Source organism: Monodelphis domestica, chromosome 2 (genome assembly GCF_027887165.1).
Source record: "Monodelphis domestica isolate mMonDom1 chromosome 2, mMonDom1.pri, whole genome shotgun sequence".
Lineage (NCBI taxonomy): Eukaryota > Metazoa > Chordata > Mammalia > Didelphimorphia > Didelphidae > Monodelphis > Monodelphis domestica.
In genome coordinates, this window is record NC_077228.1 from 267,765,689 (window position 1) to 267,792,203 (window position 26,515).

General features: G+C 38.6%; 2 protein-coding genes across 5 annotated transcripts in view; one reads left to right on the forward strand and one right to left on the reverse strand.

Moving 5' to 3' along the window:
- The first annotated feature begins 2,394 nt into the window (after positions 1-2,394).
- On the forward strand, positions 2,395-11,922 carry LOC100616858 (butyrophilin subfamily 1 member A1-like). 4 transcript variants are annotated; one of them, XM_056817952.1, is made up of 9 exons: positions 2,395-2,600; positions 3,026-3,373; positions 5,218-5,499; positions 5,667-5,822; positions 6,115-6,135; positions 6,227-6,253; positions 9,096-9,122; positions 9,368-9,394; positions 10,722-11,922. In XM_056817952.1, exons 1-9 carry the CDS (start codon positions 2,501-2,503, stop codon positions 11,435-11,437), a joined length of 1,704 nt encoding a protein of 567 aa, XP_056673930.1. In that variant the 5' UTR covers positions 2,395-2,500; the 3' UTR covers positions 11,438-11,922. The 4 variants fall into 4 exon arrangements, with proteins under 4 accessions (XP_056673930.1, XP_056673931.1, XP_056673932.1 ...); XM_056817953.1 differs by having other exon boundaries at positions 2,396-2,600; positions 10,788-11,922; XM_056817954.1 differs by lacking the exon at positions 5,667-5,822 and having other exon boundaries at positions 2,396-2,600.
- A 4,483-nt stretch (positions 11,923-16,405) lies between these two features.
- LOC103104482 (butyrophilin subfamily 1 member A1-like) overlaps positions 16,406-26,515 on the reverse strand; it is a 25,546-nt gene continuing 15,436 nt past the window's right edge. The window contains exons 5-7 of the mRNA XM_016430976.2: positions 26,482-26,515; positions 24,146-24,256; positions 16,406-18,589 (exon numbers count right to left, since the gene is read on the reverse strand). The exon at positions 26,482-26,515 is cut by the window's right edge and continues 245 nt beyond it. Coding sequence (XP_016286462.2) covers positions 17,862-18,589; positions 24,146-24,256; positions 26,482-26,515 — 873 coding nt within the window. The 3' untranslated portion in view covers positions 16,406-17,861. The remainder of the gene's footprint in view (positions 18,590-24,145; positions 24,257-26,481) is intronic.

Sequence of the window (26,515 nt, forward strand, 5' to 3'; positions counted from 1 at the left end):
TATAGTGCTAGGAAAGATCAAAACAGAAACTCAGAAGATAACAATATCAAAACAGTTTCAAGCAAGGGGCCACTAGGTAGTTCAGTGAATTGAGAAACAGGCCTAGAGGCAAGAAGTCCTGGGTTCAAATCTGGTCTCCGAAATTTCTAGCAGTGTGGAAGTCATATAACCCCTATAGCCTAGCCCTTCCTGGTCTTCTGCCTTGGAACCAATATCAGTATTGATTATACAGAAGGGAAGGTGGTTTTTTTTTAAACAACAATATAAACTACAGCTCTCTCTCTCTCTCTCTCTCTCTCTCTCTCTCTCTCTCTCTCTCTCTCTCTCTCTCTCTCTCTTCTCTCTCTCTCTCTCTCTGCTCTTGCCCCTCTGAGTTCTCCAGCTTCTTACCACTGTAATGAGTTGTTTGTTAATTAAGTAAGCAATAAAAGATTCTTGCTAGAACATGTTTAGGTGGATAAAAAGATGGGTTTGAGTGAGCTGGATTTCTTTAATTCATAGTGGAATCCTCAAAGAGGATGATGGGGAAAAAGGAATTTCCTAGAGATTCTTGGGAAGGACAGTTGGACCAATGATCACCATTTTGGACAGTCCTGAATAAGGAAGGTTGTCCAAGGAGCTTGCTCTGAGAATTGAAGAAGATCTGGTGATTTATTACTTGGAATCATCCTAGCATCAAGAGAGTAAGTGGTTGACAGAAGAGTGGTGTTGCAGTTCCTCTGTTTCGCCAGTGGTGGCAGGAGAGAACAACAGCTGAGTGGAGGTGTCAGTAACTTCTGTGGGCTGAGTTTCATCTGAGTAGAAGGAAGAAATCTGATTTATCTCTCACTGTGTATAAGTTTATATTTTAGTTTTAGGATAGAAAGATAGCTTGTTTTGGAATTAGATCGACAGTAAGAGCAGTTAAGTCAGCCTTGATTTTGGTCAAGGAAGAAGAAAGTCTTTTGTGAGACAGATTTGGGGGTGGTTTTAGTTAAGATAAATTTAGATTTAGGGAATTACACTAGTGCTCTCTTTTTTCCTGCTCTCTTTTTAATTTGTTTTAGGCAAAAAAAATGTTTCACTCCATCCTTTTGTGGGTTATGCTCTTCCAGAATTAATTTTGAGATATTATTTTAAAGTTCTTTGGAGAAGAAGTTGAAAGAGTTCAGACTAGATTCTGCTTTTTCTCTGCCATCAATTTTCAATCCAATGACCATGTTACCTTAAAAATACTGACTATATCAAATGCATGAATTTGTTTTGCTTCTCTATAGACTTTTGTTACAAATACTTTTTTCTTTTTCACTTTTCAATGAGTGTGGAGGTGGAAGATAATAATAGATTTGTATTAATTAAAAATTTAAATAAAACAAAAAATATTAGTGCCCATAGATCTAACAAAAATACAGAAAAGTATGAATTTTAAGCACATCCTCAATGACAACAATTCAGTAAAATTACATTCAATTACAGGCTATTAGTTTCAAATAAGATTTGGGGATTGGCCTATCTATAAAACAGACAGGATGTGTTCTGTCTCTTTCTGTGGCAAGGCCAAGCAAGACCTGCCACACGTCTCTATTGAGGGAGGGAAAACAAAATCCTTCCTCAGAAGTGGCTGCCAGGGAATTGACATCTCCTCCTCTCAGTCCTCTGCTCTCATAGGGACTCAAAGGGATATAGACTACTCAACATCCCCTTGGGAAAAGGAGAGAGAAAGGAATTCATCTTTCCTTCTCCCTGGAGTTTATTTCAACCCATGCTCCAGTTTCACTCTAGGGAGAGAGGTTCAACCATTTACTCTCTCTCTACTGAGTTACCTTAATCTCTGTTTCTGTGACCACACTTGGCCCTCTCAAATTCTCTACTGGTATTACATCTTAATCAGAGTGACAAACCTACAAACCAACCAACCCTTTAGTATAAAAAGAAGGATCCTCCCTTTATTTTTTATAATACTTTACAAGAGACCTGTAGATGGCTCTGTGAATTGAGAGGCAGACCTAGAGATGGGAGGTCCTAGGTTCAAATCTGGCCTTAGACATTTCCTAGGTGTGTGACCCAAGGCAATTCACTTAACCCTGATTAATTAGCCTTTACCACTCTTTTGCCTTAGAAGCAATATGCAGTGTTGATTCTAAGACAGAAGGCAAGGGTTTAAAAAAATATCCTACTAGAAAAGCAATTGACCTGGAAAATAGATTCAGAAGAGATAATCTAAGAATCATTAGAATACATGAAAGCCATTTTGAGAACATTTTTGTTTAGTCATTTCAGTTCTGTTGGACTCTTCATGACCCCGTTTGAGGATTTCTTGGCAAAGATATTGGAGTGTTCCTTTAGTTAATCATTTTCCTTTTGATCAAGGACGATAAGAACTTATCAGACTAGGTGGGCAGTTGTGGTAAACAGTCCTGATTTCTGTTTTTGAGAGTCAGTAATTTACCTTCATGCTTTTTGTATCCCATAGTTAACTCATTACTAGTTATTGATTAATTGGTCCTCATCTCTAGTTTCCATGTTTGGAGCTCTGAGGAAGATGGTGGGTTTTCTAAGATCCTTTCTAAGCAGATGCCTCATTTCCCTCCTCATCCTACAGATGACTGTGTGTATTTCAGGTAGGAATATTTGTCTTTTTCCTTCTCAATATGTCTTTATCATATGTTGTGAAACAGTTCAGATCAGTCACCAAACAGAAATCATGGAACCAACCATCTTATAGAAGGACTGACAGCTCTACCTCTTTCTCCAAGCTCCATACAGTAGATCATTGAAATATTCCTAACTTTTATGGGTCCTTCAAAGAGCACCTTTTAAAAACATCAATCTAATAGGATGGATTAACAATGTTAGTGTCATAAAGAACAAGTCTTTGAAAATAAATTCCTTTAAAATATCCACACATCCCTTCTCAGAGATCCCAGAAAGAATGATGTCACTTCCCTTCTTATCTAAGATGATTGTGGGGACTAATGGGAGTGACTATTTCCTTATAAATGGATTGCTTACCTTAATCTCTTTCTTACTCTTCTCACTCTAACAGAACAATTTAAGGTACTTGGACCCACTGGACCCATTGTGGCCATACTGGATACAGATGTCACACTACCCTGTCGCCTCTCCCCCTTGATGAATGCAGAACACATGGATATCAGATGGCTTCGCTCCCAGTTCTCTGAAGCTGTATTTGTGTTTCAAAATGGGAGGGAGCAAGTTGGAGAACAACTGGTGGAATACATAGGGAGGACAGAATTTATAAGAGACTTTATTGATGAGGGGAGGGTAGCTCTGAGGATCTACAATGTCAAAATGTCAGACAATGGAGAGTATCAGTGCATTTTTAAGGAAGGCGATGCATATGGAAAAGCTGTTTTTGAAGTAAAAGTGGCAAGTAAGTGGTTGTTTCTAAAGACCTTTTTGTTACTAATGGGTTCAACTTCCTCCCCTCCACATCTTTTGCAAAATGTTTTAAGATTCAGTATCATATTTTCTATCTTTTAACAGTAACCCCAAGTTCCATTAAGTCTAGTGTTATTTTAGGTGCAAGAGTAGCTATGGCACTGTTTAAAGAAACATTTCATTTGGTTTTAGGAAATCTCTGTTTAAGCCAGAGAACTTGGGCAACTTGGTGACTAACTGAATCTCATTTCTCTTATTTGTAAAATAACAATAAAGTTGTGCTCCCTAGCAAGTGTAGTAGTCCATTAAGACTTGTGAAACTCAAATGAAATGATACCCATCAAGATGGTTTGCAATGCTAAAATACTTTGTACATATTTGAACTATCTGTTTTTGCTATGAAGGGATACAGAAGCCATGAAAAAGAGCTCTCCTTCATAATTTTAACCTCTGAGTTTGACCATGTGTCCCTGGCAACCTTAATTTTCCCTGACATATAATTTTCTATCAATCTATTTACATCCTAAAAAACCAACAACTCTTATCTTCTGTCTTAGTATTGATACTAAGTATCTGTTTTAAGGCAGAAAAGCATTAAGGGCTAGGCAATTGGGATAAAGTGACTTGCCCAGGGTCACACATTTGAGGTTATATTGGAAACCAGATCCTCCTGACTCCAGGTCTGGCTCTTTATCCACTGTGTTTCTTATCTGTCCTTTCTTCTTAAACATCTTATTAAAACAGTTGAGAAGGATGTGCTATTTAAAGTAACATAGCTGTCTTCCTTTACTACTCTAATATTGCCCAATTGCCCACTCCCATATCACCCACATAGCCCTGCTTATCACTGTAACACAGACCAATGTTTCTCTATCTTTCTTTTGAGGGAGGGTAAGATAAGACAATACATTTCCCAGACAACTTCAATTACCTTAAGTCTTCTTCTACTCCAGGTACCATTAACAGAGAGAAGGGAAATGTTCAAGGGGTTCAAGGGAAGAGAATTTATATTCTTATCCTGCCCTGTCAAGAAAGAATAAAGGGACAATGGACCAAAATGTCCCCATCACATGAGGGCCTGTTTATTATTTAGAAGCTAATTTAGTTATAAATTCGTAACATATAAGTTATAAATTATAAGTTAATTAAGAAGGCAAAGCCACTCAGAGAAAAGGGGGCACATGAAAGAAAGGGCAATTTTCTCCACTGCTGTATAGCTTCAATTTCCTCAGCTATCTCTAAGTTTAAACAAATTTGAACCCAGGAAAGATCAGTAGTAGAAGGATTAATAGGAATTTAAGTAAGGAATAAAGGAATAAAATAACCACATGGTTATAATTCTCCATTTAAAATAAGAAACTTATGCACATGTAGCATACTACACCTAACCACAGTTAAGAATGTTCCTTTAGAAAATTTCACTCTGTCCCTTTCAAAGGATTTCATGACCCATCCCATAGTTGCCTAAAGTCTGAGAAATAGAGAATATCAGTAAAAAGTAGTAGGTTCTAGCACTATTTACTAGTTCTGACTCTGGATAAAATTCTTTTCCCTAGTATCAATTTCAATATTCCTTCATGTTTAATTGGGAATAAATTCATTTAGTGAACTTGAATTTATATAATGCATATTATTTGACAGACATAGTGTTAAGTGCTGGGGATAAAAAGGAAAGCAAAAGACAGTCCCTTGCTCTCAAGCAGCTCAGTCTAATGGAGCATAGTGTCAGTCTTTTTCTTTCCTTTTCTGAAGCTTTTCTTCTGAAACAGAAAGATAATTAATCTTGCAAACATGGTGATTTCTGATCATAAGAAGGTCAATGACTTCCTTCTCTAGGTCTAGGTTCTGCTCTTCGTTTCCACTTGGAAGGGTATGAAAATGGAGGAATACGACTGGCATGCACTGCAGATGGATGGTTCCCATCACCCCAGGTGCAGTGCAGAGACAATAGGGGAGGAAAGTTACCCTTCCTCTCTGAGACCCAGGCCCAAGACGAAGCCGGTTTCTTCCATGTGAAGACAGTGATTGTTGTCCAAGACAGCTCTGTTAGGAATGTATCCTGCTCTATCTACAACCCCCTCCTGGCTCAGGGGAAAGTGTCAACCATTGACATCTCAGGTTAGCTCTCAGGCTTTAGGATATTTGTTTAGTTTTTCTCCAAGTTATGTGTGCTCTCTTTATTTCTAGAATTATGGGAGGTGGGACAAGGGAAGGAACCATAGTGGAGGGACAAGGACTTATAGGTGGTATATGTCTGACCTAGGCTTCCTCCATCCATCTGTTAGAATCCTTCTTCACTAAGGCTTCTCCCTGGAAGAAAGTTCTGACTGGGATAATTCCTGTGGTGGTAATTCTTGGAATCAGTATCTTTTTCATCCTGAAAGAAAGGAAGAAAGTAAAGAAGTTGCTCCAGGAAAAGGAGGAGGAACAAAAAGAGAAAGGTAAAGGAGAAAAGCAAAGCAGGGGAACGAGTAAGAACTTTGTCTTCATTTGTGGAATGATGAGGACCAAGTAAAAGGAGAGAGAGGGAGACAAAAATTATATAAGGGGAAAGAAAGATAGAATTCCAGACTCCAGAAAGGGTAGCACCATGATAGGATTCTAGATCAGGGAAAACTGGTGTTTTTAGGAACGTTTCTTGGATCTAGGAAAGGATCACTCTCATATTGTATTTAAGGAGCAAAAACCTGTCCTTTTTGCAGAGGTTAGATTTATGTGATTTATCTCTTTCAGATAATCTCAGAACAGAGCTTGGTAAGTTCAACTTCCCCCCACAACTGAATTCAGCTTGTGTCCCACCCAGGACCAACTTCAGGATGATTCACTTATTATTGTTGCCTTTCAGAAAAAAGGAAGCATCTCTATGATTCAGGTGAGTAATTCTCACTTTCTCTCAAGTAGTCACTCTTTTGGACTGCCTCCCCCCCCCCCCCCCAGGGACATATTCATTTGCACCAACACATAATTATCCATATATGCACTCACAGTTACTACATCCACATTGCCCCTCGTACGGGGTGAGAAAACTGGATACAAAATAGAGTCTGTAAATGCCATTTTCTTTTTCATTTGTTTTATTGATAACTTATGTATTTTATACCACAACATTTTTATCATGTAATCTTTCGAAAACCAATTAAGGAAAATCTCCTAGCACAGTGACTGTGTATCATGATGCATGCATAAAATGGGTACACCATGTAATTCCCTAGATCTCTACTAGAATTGGAAAATATTTCAACATTTGTCCTCTGGACTAAGATATGGTCTTTGCTTTTGAAGTGGGTTAACTCTAGCTTTTAGTGTTTGGTTATAGTCATTACTTATAAAAGTCTCTTGTTTCATCTTACTTTACTTATGCATTATTTCATACAACCATTCCCATGTTTGCTGGCCTTCCTTATGACTTCTTTGAGCTGAAATAGTATGACATTGATGTACCACTATTTGCTTAGTTTCTCTCCAATTTATGTGTATTCTATTTCCAGATTTTTTGTACAACAAAATGATGCAATGAATATTTGTATATTCATTTTTTTTTCATTTTGTTTATTCATTTTATCTTTGTTTTTGATACTTTGATACTTTGCCCAATAATGGAATTGCTGGGCCTCACCATCTCTCTGCTAAACTATTATATTGGCATTCTAATTTATGTCTCTTCCTTAAGTCTCTTCTCACTCTCCCAAATGCCACCAATAGTTCTGTTTCTTTTGGTCTCTTGACCTGGGTTAGAGCCAAGATCTGGGTTTAAGGATTCACTGAGGGGCTCTGGGCTGTGTTGTAACTGCAGGTTGAGGATAGTGAGAATATAGTTAAGATTACTATAAAAGAAAATTTGGGTGTGAGAGAAGAATAATTATTATGGGCCTACAGGTACATCAGATACTTTGGAAGAGCTGTAGTCAGGCCTCATTAATCTATACATTATGGAGCTTTAATTGAGAGGAGGACATACTTGAAGGGTAAGGCAAGTGTTGTCATTAAAAAAGGTGCATTCAAGGTCAGCATCACTTTGTGTGTGTGTGTGTGTGTGTGTGTGTGTGTGTGTGTGTGTGTGTGTGTGTGTATTACCCAGTAAATCGCACAGATGGCTAAGATAGGGTATCAGAAGCAGAGATATGTTGGAGGGCTGGAAATGGATCAAAACAGCCTTGGAAGTTATGGGAGGGCTACACAGTTTGGGGAGCCTTGCAGGGGTATCAGGTAAAAGTGGTTTCTATGAATTTCAGGTGCCTTATAGCAAATGCAGCAGTTGGTGAGGTTAATAACCCAAGCAATTACTATAGCAAGGTAGATATAATGGTTCAGTGGTTCCATTCCGTATCTCCTATAGTAGCCTTAAAGCAGAACAAGTCCCATCCGGCAAGGGTAATGGGCTGCCAACATGTCAGCAAGTTGAAACAAGGGACTTAGGGGTGTTTGGGTTGTGTTGAATCTGGCATATGGGGAGAAGTAGGAACTGTACATGGGAGAATTCCCTGAGGCAGATGAAGAGCAGAATCACTGGTCATAAGCACATGGTTATTAGTTGTGCACATGTATGCATGCATAAAGAGCACTGGAAGTGGATAAGAGGGAATGTGCACATGCTACGAAAGAGTTTTGGTAGCCACCAGTTTGGTAGCTGAGAGAGAGGATCCTTAATAACCTACCAAAGAGTTGATCCTGAACCAGGTTAGAGTCTTGGTGCATTTCTTGAAGTTCACCTTTCAGCTGCTCCATTGGACCACCCTTCTGGGCAGTCCTTAGAGGTTTAGGCATAAGTAGGATTGGGCTTTTCAGGATGCTGCTAGTATATTGGGCTTGGCCAGGACTCATGCTACTAGATTTTACCCTGGCTTTGATGGGCATTGCTAGGTTGGTTCTGTCCTGGTTAATTCTGGTTGGACTATTGCTGATATCAAGGCCTGGACATCAGACGATCCCAAGACATTTCCAAGCATGTGCAGGGCAGATCTGGCATTGTCAATTGGCCTCCAGAATTGGCTTGGTTGCCTACATATACATTGATGGTTCTCTTGGTCCCAGGTCAGGTCCAGAACCGATGCTAGTTTCTGGGGTGAGGATGGGTAGTAGCTCAGGTGAGGGAGAACTGAAACCATGGAATTGGGGTATGTATAAGCTGGTGGCATGACCCAAAGGGAAAAGGACAGGAAGGTAATTAACCCTAGCACCAGGACTCCAGGCAAGGCAGGGTCTTACACTGCTAAGGGGCTAAGTCTAGGCAGCTTGGTTCACTTAAGAAAGGGCAAATAGGATCTCTAGGAGCTTGGGTTATGATGTCCTTCCTAGAGCCCAAGATCTCCACCCTAGCCAGGGGACAGGACCAGGGTTTGTGGAACCCTGGAGGTGGTATGAGGGGTTCCTATAAGAGTTCTTCACCATTGAAGGAAAGTCTATGGGGTTACTTGGGATGATAGTGGGACCTACCAGGGTGGCCCAGAAAGAGGGAGGCTCATCATGGGAAGGTCAGGAATAGAAATCATTGTCAATGCTGGTCCACACGTGCTGTCTGGTTGGGGTAGTTTTTGGTCCTATGCATAAAACCTGACCACGTAGAGACTTACGGTGACCAGAATTGACACTATTGGAGGTGGGCTGGTGGCTGACTGTCTAATTGTGCCTCTTATTGTTCCAGTTAGGTAACTATAGATATGAAATAGAAAAAGGAAAATTTTCACAGATGTTCTCATTTATTTGTTTCCTTTCAGCCTGGAGGAAGGCCCACATATATGCTGGTGAGTCTCTCCTCTTCTCCAGGACCATCATATCTCCTATTTCAGGGGACTTTTGCCTTTCTATTAAATGGAAGGCTTTGACACATAGACATGATTCCTGGGAGTGGGAGGAGGATCCAAAGTTAATGGTGGCAAAGATGGGGGAACATTTTTCTGCCTTTAGGCAGTTCAGAGCCTTACCTCATCTTTAATTGTGTGTGTATGTGTGTGTGCACATGTACATGTGCACCTGTGTTCTCTTTCAGACTGGAGAAAGCAACATTTTCAGGCATGTAAGTAATTTCAACTTTGTCTTCTGGACTCCCATTAAATCATATTAGACTAAAAGATTCCATTTTCTTTTTGGACCTGAAGAAAATATTCCATTGTTGTTATTTGAAAGTTTGCAGGGCAGCTAGATGGTTTAGTGGATTAAGAGCCAGGTCTAGAGTTGGGAGGTCTTGGGTTCAAATGTGGCCCCAGACATTTCTTACCTTGATCAAGTCATGTTGTCCCCAATGCCTAGTCCTTACTGATCTTCTACCTTGGAACCAATATACAGTATTAATTCTAAGATGGAAGATAATGGTTTAAAAAAACCAAGAAAGTCTGAATCCCCTTTATCTGCAGATTACTATTTATGTGTAATCTAAATCCTTTAGTTAAAAAATATAAGCCAGTTTCTTTCTGTTCTTTCCTAAGGGAGATTGAGAAATGCTGGTTAATTCCCTCTCTCTAAGACTGAAGATTTATGCTACCCATTTCTTCAGTCTTGATTGCTCTAGTTCTGTGATCCTTTCCTCCCAGGTCTTATTCTTCATTCATTTAGACACGGAGGCAGTTTTCTTCTCCACCGTCTCAAGCTTTTCTCTTGTTAGTTCTTCCACAATCTACTTTCTTCCCCAGAACACAAACACCACTTGCTAACTCCTTTCAATATTGCAAATATTCTCCAACTGCTTTTGAGAGAGGCCTGGTGGGCATGAGGACATTTAGCTTGCAGAGAAGCACAGGCTGAGGCATGAGATCTCCTGTATCTGAAGGCCTGCCTGAGTGCGATGAGCATCCAGTTCTTGTACACATTCATTGGGGAAGAGTAACTTGTATTAAAGTCAAAGAGATCGTGGTTGGACAAAAGGGGCAGAAAGGGCGCTAGGATGAAGGCTGAGGGAGGATGCAAAGATTCTGTGGAGTCAGCAATGGTCTCACTGTGGGACTGTCCCACTGATCCTCACACACTGCATCTCTTTTATCCTGTTCCTTGATTCTAGGCTTCCCCCAGGGGTACAGAACAGAACATGTTCTTCCTTTCCTGACTAGTCCAAGCTATGGAAAAGGGATTCAGGAATGAGGAAGCAGGTGAAGGAAGGGCACAATGGGGGGATTTTCACTGGACTTAGCCGTCCTGCACTGTCTCTTTTGCCAAAGGCATTTCATAATACGCGTTTTAGCATTGGATCTCAGCTGCTGAGCTCTTCAGATGAAGGTGGCCCCTGTGCAGAGAGGAATCTGTGGCAGGGACTCATTCGGGAGAGGCTGGAGCCAGTCAGACAGGCAACAGCCCAGCTTCTGCTGAAGGCTCTGAAAGGCCTCTCCGTGTGGTGTTTCCTTTGGTCCTAGGTTCCTCCTGGCCCCTAAGCCACGCTTTCTCCTGGACCTGTATTGACCTTGTGCCTCTTTCTGCAGTGAATGTGACTCTGGATCCAGCCTCTGCTCATCCTGGCCTCGTTCTCTCTGAGAATAGGAAATTCATGAGAGTGGAAAATGCAGGAAAGAGTGCAGAAGAAACATTCAGTGTCCTGGGCTGGGAGCCCATCACCTCTGGCAGACATTACTGGGAGGTGAAGGTGGCAATGGAGGCTCAGAATAAAGCCACTTGGCAGCTTGGAATTTGTAGGGAAGGTGCAAGCTGGAGTGGGTTGTTCAGAGAGTCCCCAGAAATGAAGTTCTGGGCTGTAGGATGCAGTGACGGGATATTTCGCCCAATGACTGATGAATGCGTATTGTCTCCATCCCTGGGGAAGCCCCCAGAGCAGATAGGCATATTCCTGGATTATGAGGCAGGAGACGTCTCATTTTACAACATGACAGATGGGTCTCATATCTACAACTTCCCCCGAGCCTCCTTCTCTGGCCCTGTGAGCCCATACTTTAGTATACAGACCCTCGATACATCTTTCACCATCTGTGGTGTGTCAGACAGTACTGAGAGCATCCCTGCCCCTTCTCTGGAGACCCCAGGGACCGCCCAAGAGCAGGAAAAGTTTCTTGGTGACAAGAACAAGGCTCCGGAGGACAAATCTACCACCAGACAGTCATTCTCCGCCTCATTATAAGCCTGTCTCCCAGCATACCAAGTAACTGAGCTCTCTGTGTCCCGTCTTCTAAAAATCCCCCGGATCACTCAGTTTCACCAAAACTTACTTCAAAGCCTTCATCCTATGAGTAGAGAACCACATGAAAGAAAAGTCTCTTTTTGGATTGTAGGGGGGGTAGGAGCAGGATTATATATCATTTAATATATATCTTGGGCAGCTAGGTGGTGTAGTGGATAGAGTGTTAGGCCTGGAATTAGGAAGGCACTTTGTGAGTTCAAATCTGGTCTCACTAGCTGTGTGACCCTGGGCAACTCACTTTACCTGGATTGCCTCAGTTTCCTCATATGTAAAATGATTTGGAGAAGGAAACGGCAAAGCATTCCAATATCTTTGCCAAGAAAACTCTAAATAGGGTAACAAAAATTGAACATGACTGGAAAAATGACTGAACTACTGAACTCTTGTACATAGGCACCAAAATAAAGTCCTTTGTTTTTATCCTATTTACTTTTTTTTTGAAGCTTGCCAATATTAGTGAATGTGATCCTAGTAGCAACCTTACTTACTTCATTGGTACTTATAGGTTACTATAGATGCTCAAAGATTATGCCAGCGGGACACAGGATTTGGTATATCCTAACATTCTGTAAAACTTAAAGTTAATCTGTTTCTTGTCTGAGGAGCAATCTAGTTAAAGTGTATTGCAATGCAAACACTAAGTTCAACATGACATCATGAATTATTTTACTGTGCAACCTCCACACACAAACAAAAAGAAACAAACATTAGAAATCTGTCATCTAATTTTTGGAGTGCTGGAAAAGTGGGGAAAGGGTGTTTAGTCACAATTTTGGGCCATCTATAAACAACAACAAGTTATTTGAAATGTGAGATTCTCATATTCTCTTATAACAATGACCAATATGAATGTATGTTTATAATTCAGATCAAATTGCTTACCATATCTTAGAGGAGGGAGGGAAGGGAGACAATTTGGATCTTGCCTTCTGAGAACATTTAGAAAGTCAGAAGGCAATGCCCTTTGAACATCCCCACAGAGGCAGGTCTATGGCTAATGACTTCTGAGCAGGTGCTTTAAGCAGAACTGCCATACAAGGTATATCTCCTTACCGTATAAGGCGTAGCCACCTAACCATCTAGGGCATGTCTGGGGAACACGAGTGGCCTCCAGTCCTGTGACCTGTCCTCTGGAGGTCTAGCAGGAGGAAATGTAAGGTCTATAACTAGTGGAAAGCTCTCATTCAGTGGTCTTAGGTGTGAGGAAACCTAACGATCTAGCTTTGCTGAGAGATATTGGTCTCTCTTGATGTACCTGTGATTGGCTTGGAGTTTGCCTCTTTGCTTTCTTTCCATTTGGATGACAAATGTTCATCACACAGTCATTCCTCCACTCACTGAGAAGGCAAACAATATGATTTCAATTATACATATGAAAACATGCAAAACTAATTGCAAAAAAAAAAAACCAGACAAGAAAATTAAAGAAAAAAAATCTTTCTAACTAAACTCAGACTTCATTAGTTATCTCTCTGGAAACTAAAAGTATTTTTCATTATAAATCCTTCAGATTTTCTTGAATCATTTTGTTGATTACAATAATGAAGTCATTTACAGTTGATCATCCTTACAATATTACTCTTACTGTGTACAGTGCATTTCTGATTCTCTTCATTTCACTTTGTATCAGTTCTTATAAATCTTCCCAGGTTTTTCTGAAACCATCCTGTTTTTCATTTCTTATAGCACAATAGTATTCCATCACAACCATATGCCACAATCATATACTCTATTGATGTGATTTAATTTTTTTAAATTAAAACTAAAATTTAGAATTTTAATTTTAAAATCTTTGCAACCACAAAAAGAGCTACTATAAATATTTTCATATAAATAGATCCTTTTCCTTTGATCTCTTTAGGATATAGACCCTGCTGTGGTTTGGCTGGGTCAAAGGGTATGCATCATTTCATAGCCATAGAGACTATTTCTCCAAGTCTAAGATTATTTATCATTAGAGGCATGTGATAAATTAGTAAAGGATGGGTCCATCATGTATAGTTCTGCATGGAAAGATAAAGAAAAGGAAAATGTCAGAGCCTTAGAATAGAGTTGTATCTTCCTTCTGATTGGCCTGACAGTATATCAGTTGGATCTCCCCTAGCAGTCCTGATGGTGGATATTTTAAAAGGACATGAACTTAGAGATCTCAACTACTCGTCTATTACTTCATCTTAGGGAGGGGAAGCACTACTCTTCAGGTGGATAGATCCCTACAGCTTCATTAAGATGGGAAAAGTGGCCAACCTGCCCTCCTCTGGTACTTTAAGAAATGGAATGTCAGTTAGTTTATGAAACTCAGTTTCCTTTAGTAGTTTTTGGCTAGAAAAACAAAAAAAAATTCGTTCAATCAGATGTTCACTGACTCTTTCCTGCATTGTAGACCAAGTCACTTCAAACCAAGATGCTATGTTTAAGCAAGGACAATAGGACATATGCTTGAGGAATGCCTTGGAGGGGGTGGATTCTTATTTATAGATAAAAAATAGATGTGTCTGCCCAGCCTTAACAAAGAACAAAGGTCTTTGCCCAGTTAAATGCATTGGGGTTTGAAACGTCCTCACTTTCAGAGGCTAAGGTTTGAGGGAATGGATTCATAGAAATATTGTTAATAAATAATATAATTTAACATTAGCTTTCCTTAGTTCCAAATTATTTTCCAGAATGGCTAGATCAGTTCAAAACTCTACCAATAGTACATTAGTGCCCCAATTTTTCACATTATTTTCATTTTCTATCACATTAATGACTCTGGTAGGTATGAGGTGGTACATCAAAGTTGTTTTAATTTGCTTTTCCCTAATCAATAATGATTTAAAGCATCAATATGACTCTAGATAGCTTTTATTTCTTCTTTTGAAAACTGCCTCTTTCTATACTTTAACTGTTTATCAGTTGAGGAATGGCTCTCATTTTTATAAATTTGATTTAATTATCTATATAGTTGAGAAATTAGGTCTTTAGAAGAGAACTTTTTGTAAATATCAATCCTTCCCCCTCCAGTTTCCTGTTTTCCTTCTCATCTTTATTATATTGATTTTGTTTGTGCAAAATCTTTTTTACTTAATATAATCTAAAGTATTCATTTTACTTTCCATGATCTCTTCTTTGGTCACAAATTCTTCCCTCATCTGTAGATCTGTAACAATTGAAATTCTTGAGAGGAAGTATTTCTTAATTTTAAGTTAATTTATTAGCCTGCTGTTTAAGATAATATAAAGTAGGCAGTTGAATGTGCACACAAGAACACAGAGCAAAAGTCCTCACCTCCAGCATGCTATCCCTTGTGATGTAATCACTCAGTCCCTCCCCTGGACATCCTAAAACATTTCTGATTGGTAAATAGGCACTGAGAAAATGAACTTAGATAGCTCAACTCCTCCCTCTTTACTTCACAGGAAGAGGCGGGTCTTTGTCCATATGAAAAGGATGCCAAACATACCCTTTCCTCCTCACCATGGTTGGTTAGTCTAACAGAACTGTAGATCACACTCTTAATCAGGGTTCACCATGGCTGGTTGACCCTCCCTGCCTCTAATTCTGTGATCCTTTGAAGATCTAAACAACAACAACAAAAAGATCTCAACCTGATTTCATAGCTGGGGGTGGGAGGGATGGGGTAGAAATTATCTCAGATTGACCTTAGAATAAGACTGTTGGGAAATGTGTAATTAGAATCTGCTCCCCAGAATTTCAATTCCCAGCATTCCATGTTCCTTCTCATGTTACATGCTACATAGGGAGGATATAAATTTTGTGTAGCTCTGCCACTTTCTTCCTATGATCAACAGCTGTGAAACCTGGCATTAGGCTAGGCAGGAGAATTTACTCATGTGGTGTTATTTTTGTTTTTTATTCCTTCTACTTGAAATGATTATTAATAAACTTTATAAATATAATACTTGGAGTTATTGATATTAATTTAAATCTTACAGCAGGGAGAGAGGAGTATCTAAAAGGAAAATTATTTCACAAAATATTCCAATTCAATATTAATTTTCCACAGATCCAAGAGGTCAAATTTTCCATGTTTCTCTAATTTGCTTATGATATCATACTCTATGTTTGTCATAGACCTTTTTTAACCTTATATTAGTATATGGTATGAGATGTTGGTCTATATCTACTTTCTGCCAAACTACTTTCCAGTGTTCCCAGCAGTTTTTGTCAAATAGGGAAGTCTTGCCTGAAAAGCTTGGTTCTTTGGGTTTGTCAAGCAGTAGATTATGATGGTCATTTGCTACTGTGTATTCTGGACCCAATTGGTAATATCTGCTAACTAGTAAAAAACACAAGATTTAAAAATGCCTTTTGAAAAAGGATTTCAAAGCATTTCCAATATTTTAAAGCACCTTTTCTATTTTTTTTTTGCACCGCACAACCCCATCAACTATTTTTCCAGTTGTCTTTGTGTGAAAAGTGTCTTTTTAAAAAATTGTGTTAAAAATTGTGTTAATATAGATTCTGAATTTGTCTAGACAAGTAAACTTCTAAGTATTTTATTTTATCTGTGATTATTTTAAATTGGAAATTATATTTCTATCTTTTCTCTTGGACTTGGTGATATATAGAAATGATGATGATTCATTCATTTTATAGCCTGCAATTTTTCTAAAGTTGTTAATTGATTTAGTAGCTTCTTAGAGTCACAGTGAAAGCTGGATGATAAGTGGACACCAGAGGTGGATGGGAATCCCTGGAAAGAGCTTGGCAAGGACTCTCACCAGGGGTGATAGTTCTCCCTGGACAGCCCATACACCAGCCATTATGATCTAAATTGAAGACAGTTAAATGTTTGAAAAGAGTAGAATGAAATCTGAGCAAATAGGGATCCACAGTGATTTTATCTAAAGGGAGAGTGCTTAAAATGTTCTAAACCAAAGATGAAAAAGAAAGATCCAAGTCCAGATATATTCATTTATTCATGCATATGGGGAAGATGAATACTGAGTAAAAAGGAACTGGGAGAAAATTAAATAAGTATTCTAGGACTAGAAATTAAGTTTTTATTTTTTCTCAGAAGTCACATCAGTGTATTTCCCATTAATAATTAACTTGAGTTTGTTAGTTTTTCAAAAGAAGAATTTATTAAGCTGGTATGGCATGGACAGTTGTTACAGAATTCCCCCATCCCCTGAAACAGTTTGAAGCTCTCTCTCTCTCACAAATATATATATATATATATATATATATATATATATATATATATATATAGTCTTTCCGGTGGGAGTGAGAATAAGCTTAAAGTATGAGGTGAGGCATACATGAGGGCAAAAGGGCAATTTGAGGCTTTTGGTTACTGGGAATTCTTTTTTCCCTTTATGGAATGTTCATGAAGTTCTCTTGTGCATAACTCTTTGCTGAAATCTGAGAGTCAGATTCAGAGTCCTGAAGCTACCTTTTTTGTCCTGAGTGTGTCTCTCTATTCTCCCAGCTATTTTTTGGCTCTGGTTCATTGTCTTTAATGGTATTCTTGATGAGGGGAGGAGGACTACTTTCTGCTAGGGACAAGAGCCTTCCTTTTCAAGGTGCTCTAGAGACCAGAAGCTTCCAAAGCTTGACCACTTCACAGATGGAATGCTCCAGGGGGAAAGCATCTCCCAGCTGGTGTTTCATCCATTGCCAAAGAGTATGTCTTAATCCCAATACATGTCTTATGTGGTCACCTGACTTTATCTAATGATCAAAGGACTTCACTTCTCTTAATTTGATTGAGGACTTGTTTACATCTAATTGACTAAATCACTCAATAGAGAAGGCTCTGCCTTCTGCAATTTTATTAACTGGGATGGTAGATGTACCAATTTCTGACACAATGTTTTCACTTTTATTCATTAAATAAGCCCTTAGAAGTTGGATGGGGACCTTTAGGTGGCACAGTAGATAGAGTACTGGGCTTGGAGCCAGGAAGATCTGAGTTCCAATCTAGCCTTAGATATTTGAGTCATTTGACCTGAGGCATGTCACTTACCCTCTATTTACTCTAATATTTTTACCAAGAAAGCCTCATGATCAAATGTCCATAGGGGTTATGAAGAGTTAGACAACAAATACACATTTTATTAATCTTTGGAGATACAGAGAAAAAAAACCCCAAAAGTAGTTCTCACCTCACGAGACTTAGATTCTACTAGAAAATTTCTCATAGTAATTATTTGATTAATATAGTAGAACTACCTCTCAGATTTTTTATTCTACAGACTTCCTGCTCTTCCTACCCTCTCTCCACCGCCACCCATTTTTTCTTAGATTTTTTTTTTTTTAGAATCTGGATCATGAGAGGCTATAGTTGAGATGTAATGGCTCCTGGAGGGGAATCAAAACACTGGAGATGAAAAGAACTCCTGAGAAGATATTAGGTACTTTAAAGAATCCGGATAAAGGTTCCAGGATTCCTAATCAAACATCTTTTTGGTCCCGAGATACTCTTTCGAGTAGATAAGAGGAAGTTGGGAATCAAGTAGGAATCTTGGTCCTCAGTAGCCAATGATAATGTTTTTGGAGAGGCAGAATTCCTTGAAGATGGGATGTGGTCACTTTTGTGGCTGGTGGTTCTTTGGACTCCTCCCAACCCATGTAATATTCCTGAAGGAACATAACAATCAGGAGACCACAAGAGGAAGAAGGGACGTAGGGTACCAGAGAAGGAAGTGATGTGGAATGTGTGGATGTGGGACCCATCAGTCACATTTTTAAAGGAAAGTTGCCCACGGTGATAATCTAGGGAAACACAAATCTTATGGGGGGATACCCTGAGGGAGAGGAGGGTAGAAGGTGATGTAATGGCCCAGTAATCATTCCCATAGCTGCCTATGATCCAGAAACCATTCTCAGGTGTCACTTGAGTATCTCTCTTCCTATTCACATCTTCTCTGCAGATGCCCAGGAACCACCCAGACCCAGGCCCAACTTCCACCTCCCAGTAATGTTTCCCAGATGTGATTTTCTTTTGGCCCAGCACACTTGGAAGGAAATTAAATCTCTGTGGATTGTCAGGCAGATTCTGTCTCATGTTTCCACGAGTCACATATCGACCCTTCTCTGAAATGATGAGTTCAGGATGAGCTGTTTTTGAGTCTAGAATACAGTTCACTACAGAGAGAGAGAGATGTGGAATCAGATTCAGAGTGTAAGACAACATTATTATTATTATTATTATCATTATTATTAGTAGTAGTATTCACATTTTGGGAATAAATTGGGCTTAAATACATTAATATCCTAGGAAGACAAAGAAAAGTAGAATAGAAATATGATATTAAAAACGAACCCTAGAATCCTGGATTTTCTCTTCCTTTATCACCAAGGGCAGCAGGTTTGAATCTGAACACTCAAAATGTTCCTGTCTAATCTGGGAAAATGTATAGATATATACATAAAAAGCATATATATATATTTTACCTACAATGAGAGCTTTAATGTGTTTATTAACTCTCATCCTTTGGATTTTATTATGTTTTCTGAAGACAATGCTACCCTTCCTCCAAGGAGGGATATCTTCTCTCAGAATGTAATTTCCTTGAGGGCAAGAACTGTCTTTCCTTTATGTTTGCATTCTTAAGAACTGGGATGATCTAAATCTAATCCTGATTTTAATACACTTGGTCTGTGTGATCCCAGGCAAGTAACTTATCTTCTTGGTGTCCCAGGCAACTCTCCAAAGTTGCAGAGAAGCTACTGATCTTGTGAGAGTTTCCTACTCCAATGAAAGCTGCCTTGTCCCTCTCTCTATTCTTTTATAGCAAATGAATACACACACACACACACACACATACACACACACATATCAAAAGAATAAGTGATATAGGGAATTTGAGCCTTCTACCAGAAAATGTACCATCACTCTGATAGGACGGAGTTAATTCTCCTTGCCTCAGTTCTTATATGATTTAACAGAAGCAACTTTGTGGTAAAGGATTATTTGGTAAAGGTAAAGTGATACAAGTCAAGCCTGTAGCTTATTGAATAAATTTTTTTAAATCTTGAAAATTTATGGAAAAAATATAAATAGTTTACTAGTGACTAGATGCCATTTCACCTCATCTGTAAAAGAATGCCCAGCATGTGCTCTCTTAACAAAGAAAAATTGAACTTAGAATGACTTCTCCCACTTTGACCATGAACTCACTGATAAGCAGCATTCAGGGTTGCTTATTAACTGGAGATCTTTGTTCTGGAGACTATAATCTATTTCCTGATTGAACCTTGCTACTATAAACTAATAAATGACTTAAATCAAACCCAGCCTCAGATATGTGCTAGCTATGTGACCCTGAATAAGTCACTTAAATTCCACCTGCCTCAGTTTCCTCAGCTGTAACATGCAAATAATAATAGTATCTGCCTTCTGGAGTTATTGTGAAGATCAAATGTTTATAAAATACTTAGCTTAGTGCCTGGCATGCAGATAAGGAGGAGTGGGAGAGACCAGTAGAACAAGATGGCATACAAATTTTTGTATTTGATTTGATTTGGAGAACAGGGACACCGCCTCTAGGATGACAGAAATAATGGAGTAAAGTCAAGGGATGAATGATACCCACTTGTTCTAAGACCTTGAGAAAGGAGCAGGGAGTTTAAGTAATACCCTAAAACATCTCAGTATCCACATTTGTAAAATGGAGTCATAGTACCCGCTCTTAGGGTCTTCTGAGAACAAATAGGGTCATTATATGTTTTATGTATGCATCTATCAATGGATTTTGCCTAATTTTAAACAAACTAAAAATATTAACAAGCACTAGTAATAGTACTTGTTCCCTCTCTCCCATAATATCACACCGCCTCCTTCTATTGTATTTAATGCTTCAGACTTACAGTGAGAATCTTCTTTTAGGCAGAGTGACATTGAAATAAACAACCCTTTGGAGCCAGGGAGACTGGGATAAATTGAGTAAAATAAATTAAGCTCAGCATCTCAAACTAGCCTCTAGAGGGCTTTCAGGAAAGGAGCCTATGACATCTGATTGGAGATCAAAGCAGTCTGTTCCTTCATTGGCTCAGTCATTTTTGATTGCACAAACTCTATTAAATAATTTAACATTTTCTGACTCCAACAAGATGCTAAGATGGACCAACTCGGGGTTCACAGAGTCCCCCTCTAGATGCCAATATTGGAAGTCACTTTCCTCTTTGGCATCAATTTTTCATGTTTGCAATATTCATGCTCCTTATAAAGAAATCACAGCATCAAACTCTGAAGCACCTTGCTGTGTACTGAGGTGAATAGAACTAAATGAAGGGTGCCACCTGCTGGGAATTAATGAGGGGTGCTGTAAGCACCATTGGAAAAACTATAAGAAACATAACAATCGTGGGTATTTGTATATTGTTCAATTGTTTCAGTCATGTCTGGTTCTTTGTGACCCCATTTTAGGTTTTCTTGGCTAAAATATTGGAGTGGTTTGCCATTTCCTTCTCCAGCTCATTTTACAGATGAGGAAACTGAGGCAGAGTTAAATAATTCACACAGGTTCACATAGCTAATAAGAGTCTGAGACTGCATTTGAACTCTGATCTTCCTGACTCCAGGGCCAGCACTCGATCTATAGTACCACCTAGCTCTTTTGCAAAGTACATGATTATAAGCGCCTGAGGCTATACAGGCCTTTGGGGGAAGAGTTGTTCATTGTTGGTTGCTAATATTTTTTGTGAACTCTTATTATCACTCCAAAAAACCTGAGCAAAAATCTCAGTTTACTACCTCTATGTCCTTGGACAAGTCATTTGATTTCCTGGAGCCTCTGCGTCCTCATCCATAAAATGAATATGTTGACCTTGAGGGCATCTGAGGTCTCTTCTAGCTCTAGTTCTATATTTTTATGATCTTGGAAAGCTTTAAATCTATCAATTTATTTGTTTTTTTCTTTGACATGTATTGTTTATCTCTCTTTTTTTCTATGTCTTTGCCAAGGGAGGTTAGTAATAACAGTTGAGGGGATGTTACATGTTGAGTTTCCCATGTTTCTTGAGAGAGTGTCATGAGTCAGAATTAACAAATTTCCCCAAATGTGCCCAGGGCCTTTATGCCATTATCTCCAATGTATGAGTTACATGTGTGCCAACTAAACAGAAGACAGCAGAGTATAATGATCTGAATATTCAGTTTAGAGGCAGAAGATCAGCTCCTTATTAGGCATATAACCAGGGGCTTAATCCCTAGTAATTTAAATTTGCTCATTTATAAAAAAGAGGCAACTCTATTGTTATTGTGAGGACAGAATGAGAAAACATATAAGGAAATGCTTTGTAACCATAATGCCACTGTTGTGCTAGAACTGGCTCATATTGACTGGAGAGATAATTGTTAAATTTTCATTGTGAGCATATTTACAACTCAGAAAAAAAACAAATCACTAGAAATCAGGACTTGATTTATTATTTGTGTTGTCTGACTTAAGAAAGTGATGGAGAAAAATGATAATAATGAAATTAAATTTAAATGTATGCCCTAGGTACATTTTTGAGAGCCTATTGTTAAACATTTATTATACATCCTGGTATAATATCATATACAATTATAAGGTATTACTGTTCAATGCCCTGCTTATACTTCTTATCATAGAATGGGAATGTTCTGGACTTTCTAAGGCTCTATCAGTGGAACAAAAGCTTTTGCCTGATTTTATCAAGCCAGAAAGTATGAAGCATTTGCCTGGTGATGGATTCTCTCTGTGGTTCATGGATTAACCTAGCAAGTTGGAGAGGTTGATCATTGACCTCCAGATGAGGAAACGCTTTGGCTACAGAAATTCCTGAAACTATCTGAGACATGGGGCATTGCCATCAGTATCCTCATAGGGAGTATCTGTTCTTGTGAAGTCATGGATGTTTGGAAGTATTGAAGAAATATTTTCATTGTTTCTTCTCAGGATTATAATACCATTAGTGTAGGGAATGCTCAGTGAGAAAATTTGCTCTACCAATGTAGACTGGCAACTTTTGAACATAAAAAGAAAATCTAGAGCTGTCTAGAATCCTGAGAGGTTGAAATACTTGTCCCAAATCACACAGCCAGTATGAGTCAAAAAGATTTGTACTCATATCTTTATCCACTATTCCACCCTAGCTCTAATAGTTAAATATTGTTATTAATAATAAGCACAACGCTCTCCACCATGTCCCAGGAAAATAAGACCAGTAACTTTTCTTCTCTATTCTATGACTGGAGATCTAGGATAGAATGATCAAATTACTGCTTGGAGGCTTTTGTGGTCCTTGTCATCCTGGGAGCTCTGAGAACTGAGCTCGGTTGTCTCTATCACTCCCACTTTCATTATATTTGTTTTTTCTTGGACATGTATTGTCTTTCTCTTCTTTGAGGTTGTGAACTATGGGTTCACAAAAGGGATTAATAATAATACTGTAGGTGATGTTACATAGCAAAGTTCCCAGATTTCTTGAAAGAGTGCATTGAGGGGTAGCTAGTTAGCACAGTGAATAGAGCACCAGACCTGGAGTTGGGAGCAATTGGGTTCAAATCTGTCCTAAGACACTTCCTAGCTATGTGACTCTGGGCAAGTCACTTAACCTTGCCCTTACTTTTTTTAAATCTTAGAGTTGATACTAGAAAAGAAGCTGAGGGTAATTAAAAAAAAGAGTACAGTGAATCAGAATTATCTGAAATTCCCCCAAATGTGCTCATCAGTTGTTGGATAATTACTGATGAGGTGCTCAGGAGAAAATGGGAGAGATGAGTGGGATATAGGGGAAAATAAGAGGGAGGGAAAGAGGAAAGAGAGGTTAAGAAGAAAAGATGGACAAAGGGAGAGAGAAAAAAGACTAGAAGACATAAGGAAAGAAGACAGAAGAGAGAAAAGAAAGAAGATAGGATAGAAAAATATGAAGAGAGATAGATAAAGAGAGAAAGAGAAATAAAAGGAAGAAGAGAAAGACAGAGACAGAGACACACATAGATTACATAATAAAGATCCACAGATTGTCATATATATACATATATTACATATATACATACACAAGGCATATACAAGTGTATAGTATATATACACAGACACATTCATACATGTTTCATACGCAAATTACATCATATATTGAAAGATTAATTTTATTTGATGTTTTTGTGTAGGTGTTTCAGTTGTATCTGACTCTTTGTGACATCATTCGGGTTCTTCTTGGCAAAGATACTGAAGAGGTTTGCAATTTCCTTCTCCAGCTCAATTTTATAGATGTGGAACTGAGGCAAATAAGATGAAAACAAATTTGAACTCATGAAGATGAGTCTTCCTGATTCCAGGCCTGGTAGTATTCACTGTGCCACCTAGCTGCTCTTTCAACTGATAGTCAAGTAAAAAAAAGTGCATCTGTATGTGTGTGAGAGAGGGGGTGGTGGAGAGAGAGAGACAGAGACAGACAGACAGACAGACAGAGAGAGAGAGAGAGAGAGAGAGACAGACAGACAGACAGACAGACAGACAGACAGAGACAGACAGAGAGAGACAGAGAGACAGAAAGAGACAGAGACAGAGAGACAGAGATAGAGTCAGAGGCAGAGACAGAGACAGAGACAGAGAGATTCCAAGGCTCAAAGAGATGAGATTCCATACCATTCCAATTTTATACCATTTCCCAATCTCTTCCAGTCACCCAGCTCTCCTCACATCAACTTTTATTTAGAAAAAAAAAATTTACCTTTTTTGTGGCCCAGGTGCCACATAAAACCTCCTATAGTTACGATTAGGAAGAACCCCAGGGTGAGCAGCAGGGTCTTCCAAGAAGGAATCATTCCCAGTAGTGGTGACTCTGAAACAAGAACCCCAATATCCCCATTAGTTATGCAGGTGTAATGAGCCTAGTCCCATCTCTTTGAGCCAGATAGCCCAAGCACTCTTAGGATGCTCCTAAAGGATCTTCCAGAGAACTCAAGGTCAGCTTCCTCCTTCTCTGTGGATCCAAAAACAGCAGCAGGAGAGTTGCATTTGACTTCCCCATTTACTATTCAGCCATGTCCTCAAAGGAAATATTTCCTCATCTTTTCTTTCTCTAACCCCACTACCAACTCACCATCTCCAGGAATCATTCTGGGAAAGGGAAGTACTAACCAAATGGACTCACATTCTGCTGAGAAATTCCTTCTTCATAAATGTGTGAGGCATGAATGTAAGGAAGGAAGTAATATATATCATAGTATATATATATATATATATATATATATATATATATATATATATATATTAATATATCCAACATTTTGCAGATGGGAAAACTGAGGACCTAAGACGTTTAGAGGGTTGCAGTCACACAATGAAGGTCAGACTTTACTCACATCCTAGAATGCCTTGTACATATTAAATGCTTAATAGTTTTTTTTACTATTTTCCTATTTAATGTTATCCTCCAGGACCCATCTTCTGTACTGGGTTGGGGCTTACATGAGTGGGGAATTTATGGCAGCTGAAAATCTTGGAAGAGTCGCAACAACTGATGGTGACACCACTTACCATTTATAATATCTTCACATCTCTCAATCTACTTAGTATTTTAGTTATTTGAGCACATCAGCTTGTTTACTAGACTTTAAACTTCTCAAGGAAAGACTCTGCCTTACACATCTTTTTGTCTCCTCAAGTACCAGCATGTTATGCCTTTACTTAGAAGATTATTTTCCCTTAGGTTTGTTGCAATTCTAACAGGATTCAATAAGAACATATGTGAGTATATATAGAATAAAGAGAAAAATACAGATGAATAGAAAGTAGCTAAATACCATGTAGTTTGAGAGGGAGAGATTAGTGATTGAAAGTTTCAGGATTATTTCACATAGAAGATGGTGCTCAAATACCATCTTGAAGTAAGAAAGAGATTCTAAGAGTCATAAGGTTATTAATGAGGACTTGGAACAATATAGGTAACCACTGATTGAGCAATGGCTAAATAAATTGCAGCACATAAAAGTAATGGCATATCACTGCTTTGTAAGAAGTGGTCAAGTGACTGGGTGGCTCAATGGATAGAGAGATGGGAGGTCCTGGGTTCAAACTTGGCTTCAGACACATCCTAGATCTGTGACCCTGAGGAATTCACTTAACCTCCTATTTTCTACTCCTTATTACTCCTCTACCTTGGAACAGATACTTGTATCATTTCAAAGATGGAAGGTAAGGATTAAAAAAAGAAATATGAAGAGAAGCATGAGTAGCATTGTATGAATTGATGCAAAATGAAATAAGAAAAGTCAACAAGACAATTTACATAATGACCAGAACAATGTAAATAGAAACAATAACAATAAAAAAATCAAAACAACATTGTGAAGTTATAGCAATGCTTGGCCCCAGAGGAGACATTTGAGAAAGGTAGAGGACTATGGTTGTGAAGCAATGCAGAGGTCAAACTTAGTTGATGTGTTAGTTTTATTGAACTGCTTTTTTCTTTTGTATTCTTCATCATAAAGGATAGCTCTCTCAGAGGAGGAAGAAAGATATTTTTTTGGAAATTAGGGTGATATAAAAACAAATGAAATCAGTGACAATTAGAAGTAATATCAACATCAGTAAAGGTTTTAAAAGATGAATGTTTTGCTTAATGAATCAAACCAACATGGCGATGCAGAAATAATACAATGTTAATTTTTTAAGATTTAGATGAGAAAGCAAGAAAAAGTATCAAATCTTGAGAGGAAGACATGGGCAACTTGCAGGGTAAGGTCTGGAGAGGGTACAAAATTCCTGATCCAGACAACAATTCCATCTAAAAATAAAACTATGGAATAGAATTGGTTCTGGGAAAGGTGAGAATCTAAGGCTCAAAATAGGTAGCTATGCCTCTAGATAAAGAAGTAGGGGGGAAATTAAAAGGAGGGAATTTACTGAGCTGTTCAGGAAAAGTGACCAGATAAGTGTGGATGGAAGAGGGAAGAGGATCAAGAGGGAAGAAATCTAAGAAAAAGTCTGATTGAGAAGTCTCTAAATGAATTAACTAAAAGGAAGGGATTGGGGGATAGGTAGGGTGAGATGGAGAGAACTAACCTGGAATATAGGAAGCAGATAACTCTTGACCAAG

Bases quoted from the DNA above. Each gene is read 5' to 3' on its own strand.
- LOC100616858 (XM_056817952.1), top strand. From the start codon at position 2,501: ATGTTTGGAGCTCTGAGGAAGATGGTGGGTTTTCTAAGATCCTTTCTA. The intron at 2,601-3,025 runs GTAGGAATATTT...TCACTCTAACAG, and splicing joins GATGACTGTGTGTATTTCAG to AACAATTTAAGGTACTTGGA. The intron at 6,254-9,095 runs GTGAGTAATTCT...GTTTCCTTTCAG, and splicing joins GAAGCATCTCTATGATTCAG to CCTGGAGGAAGGCCCACATA.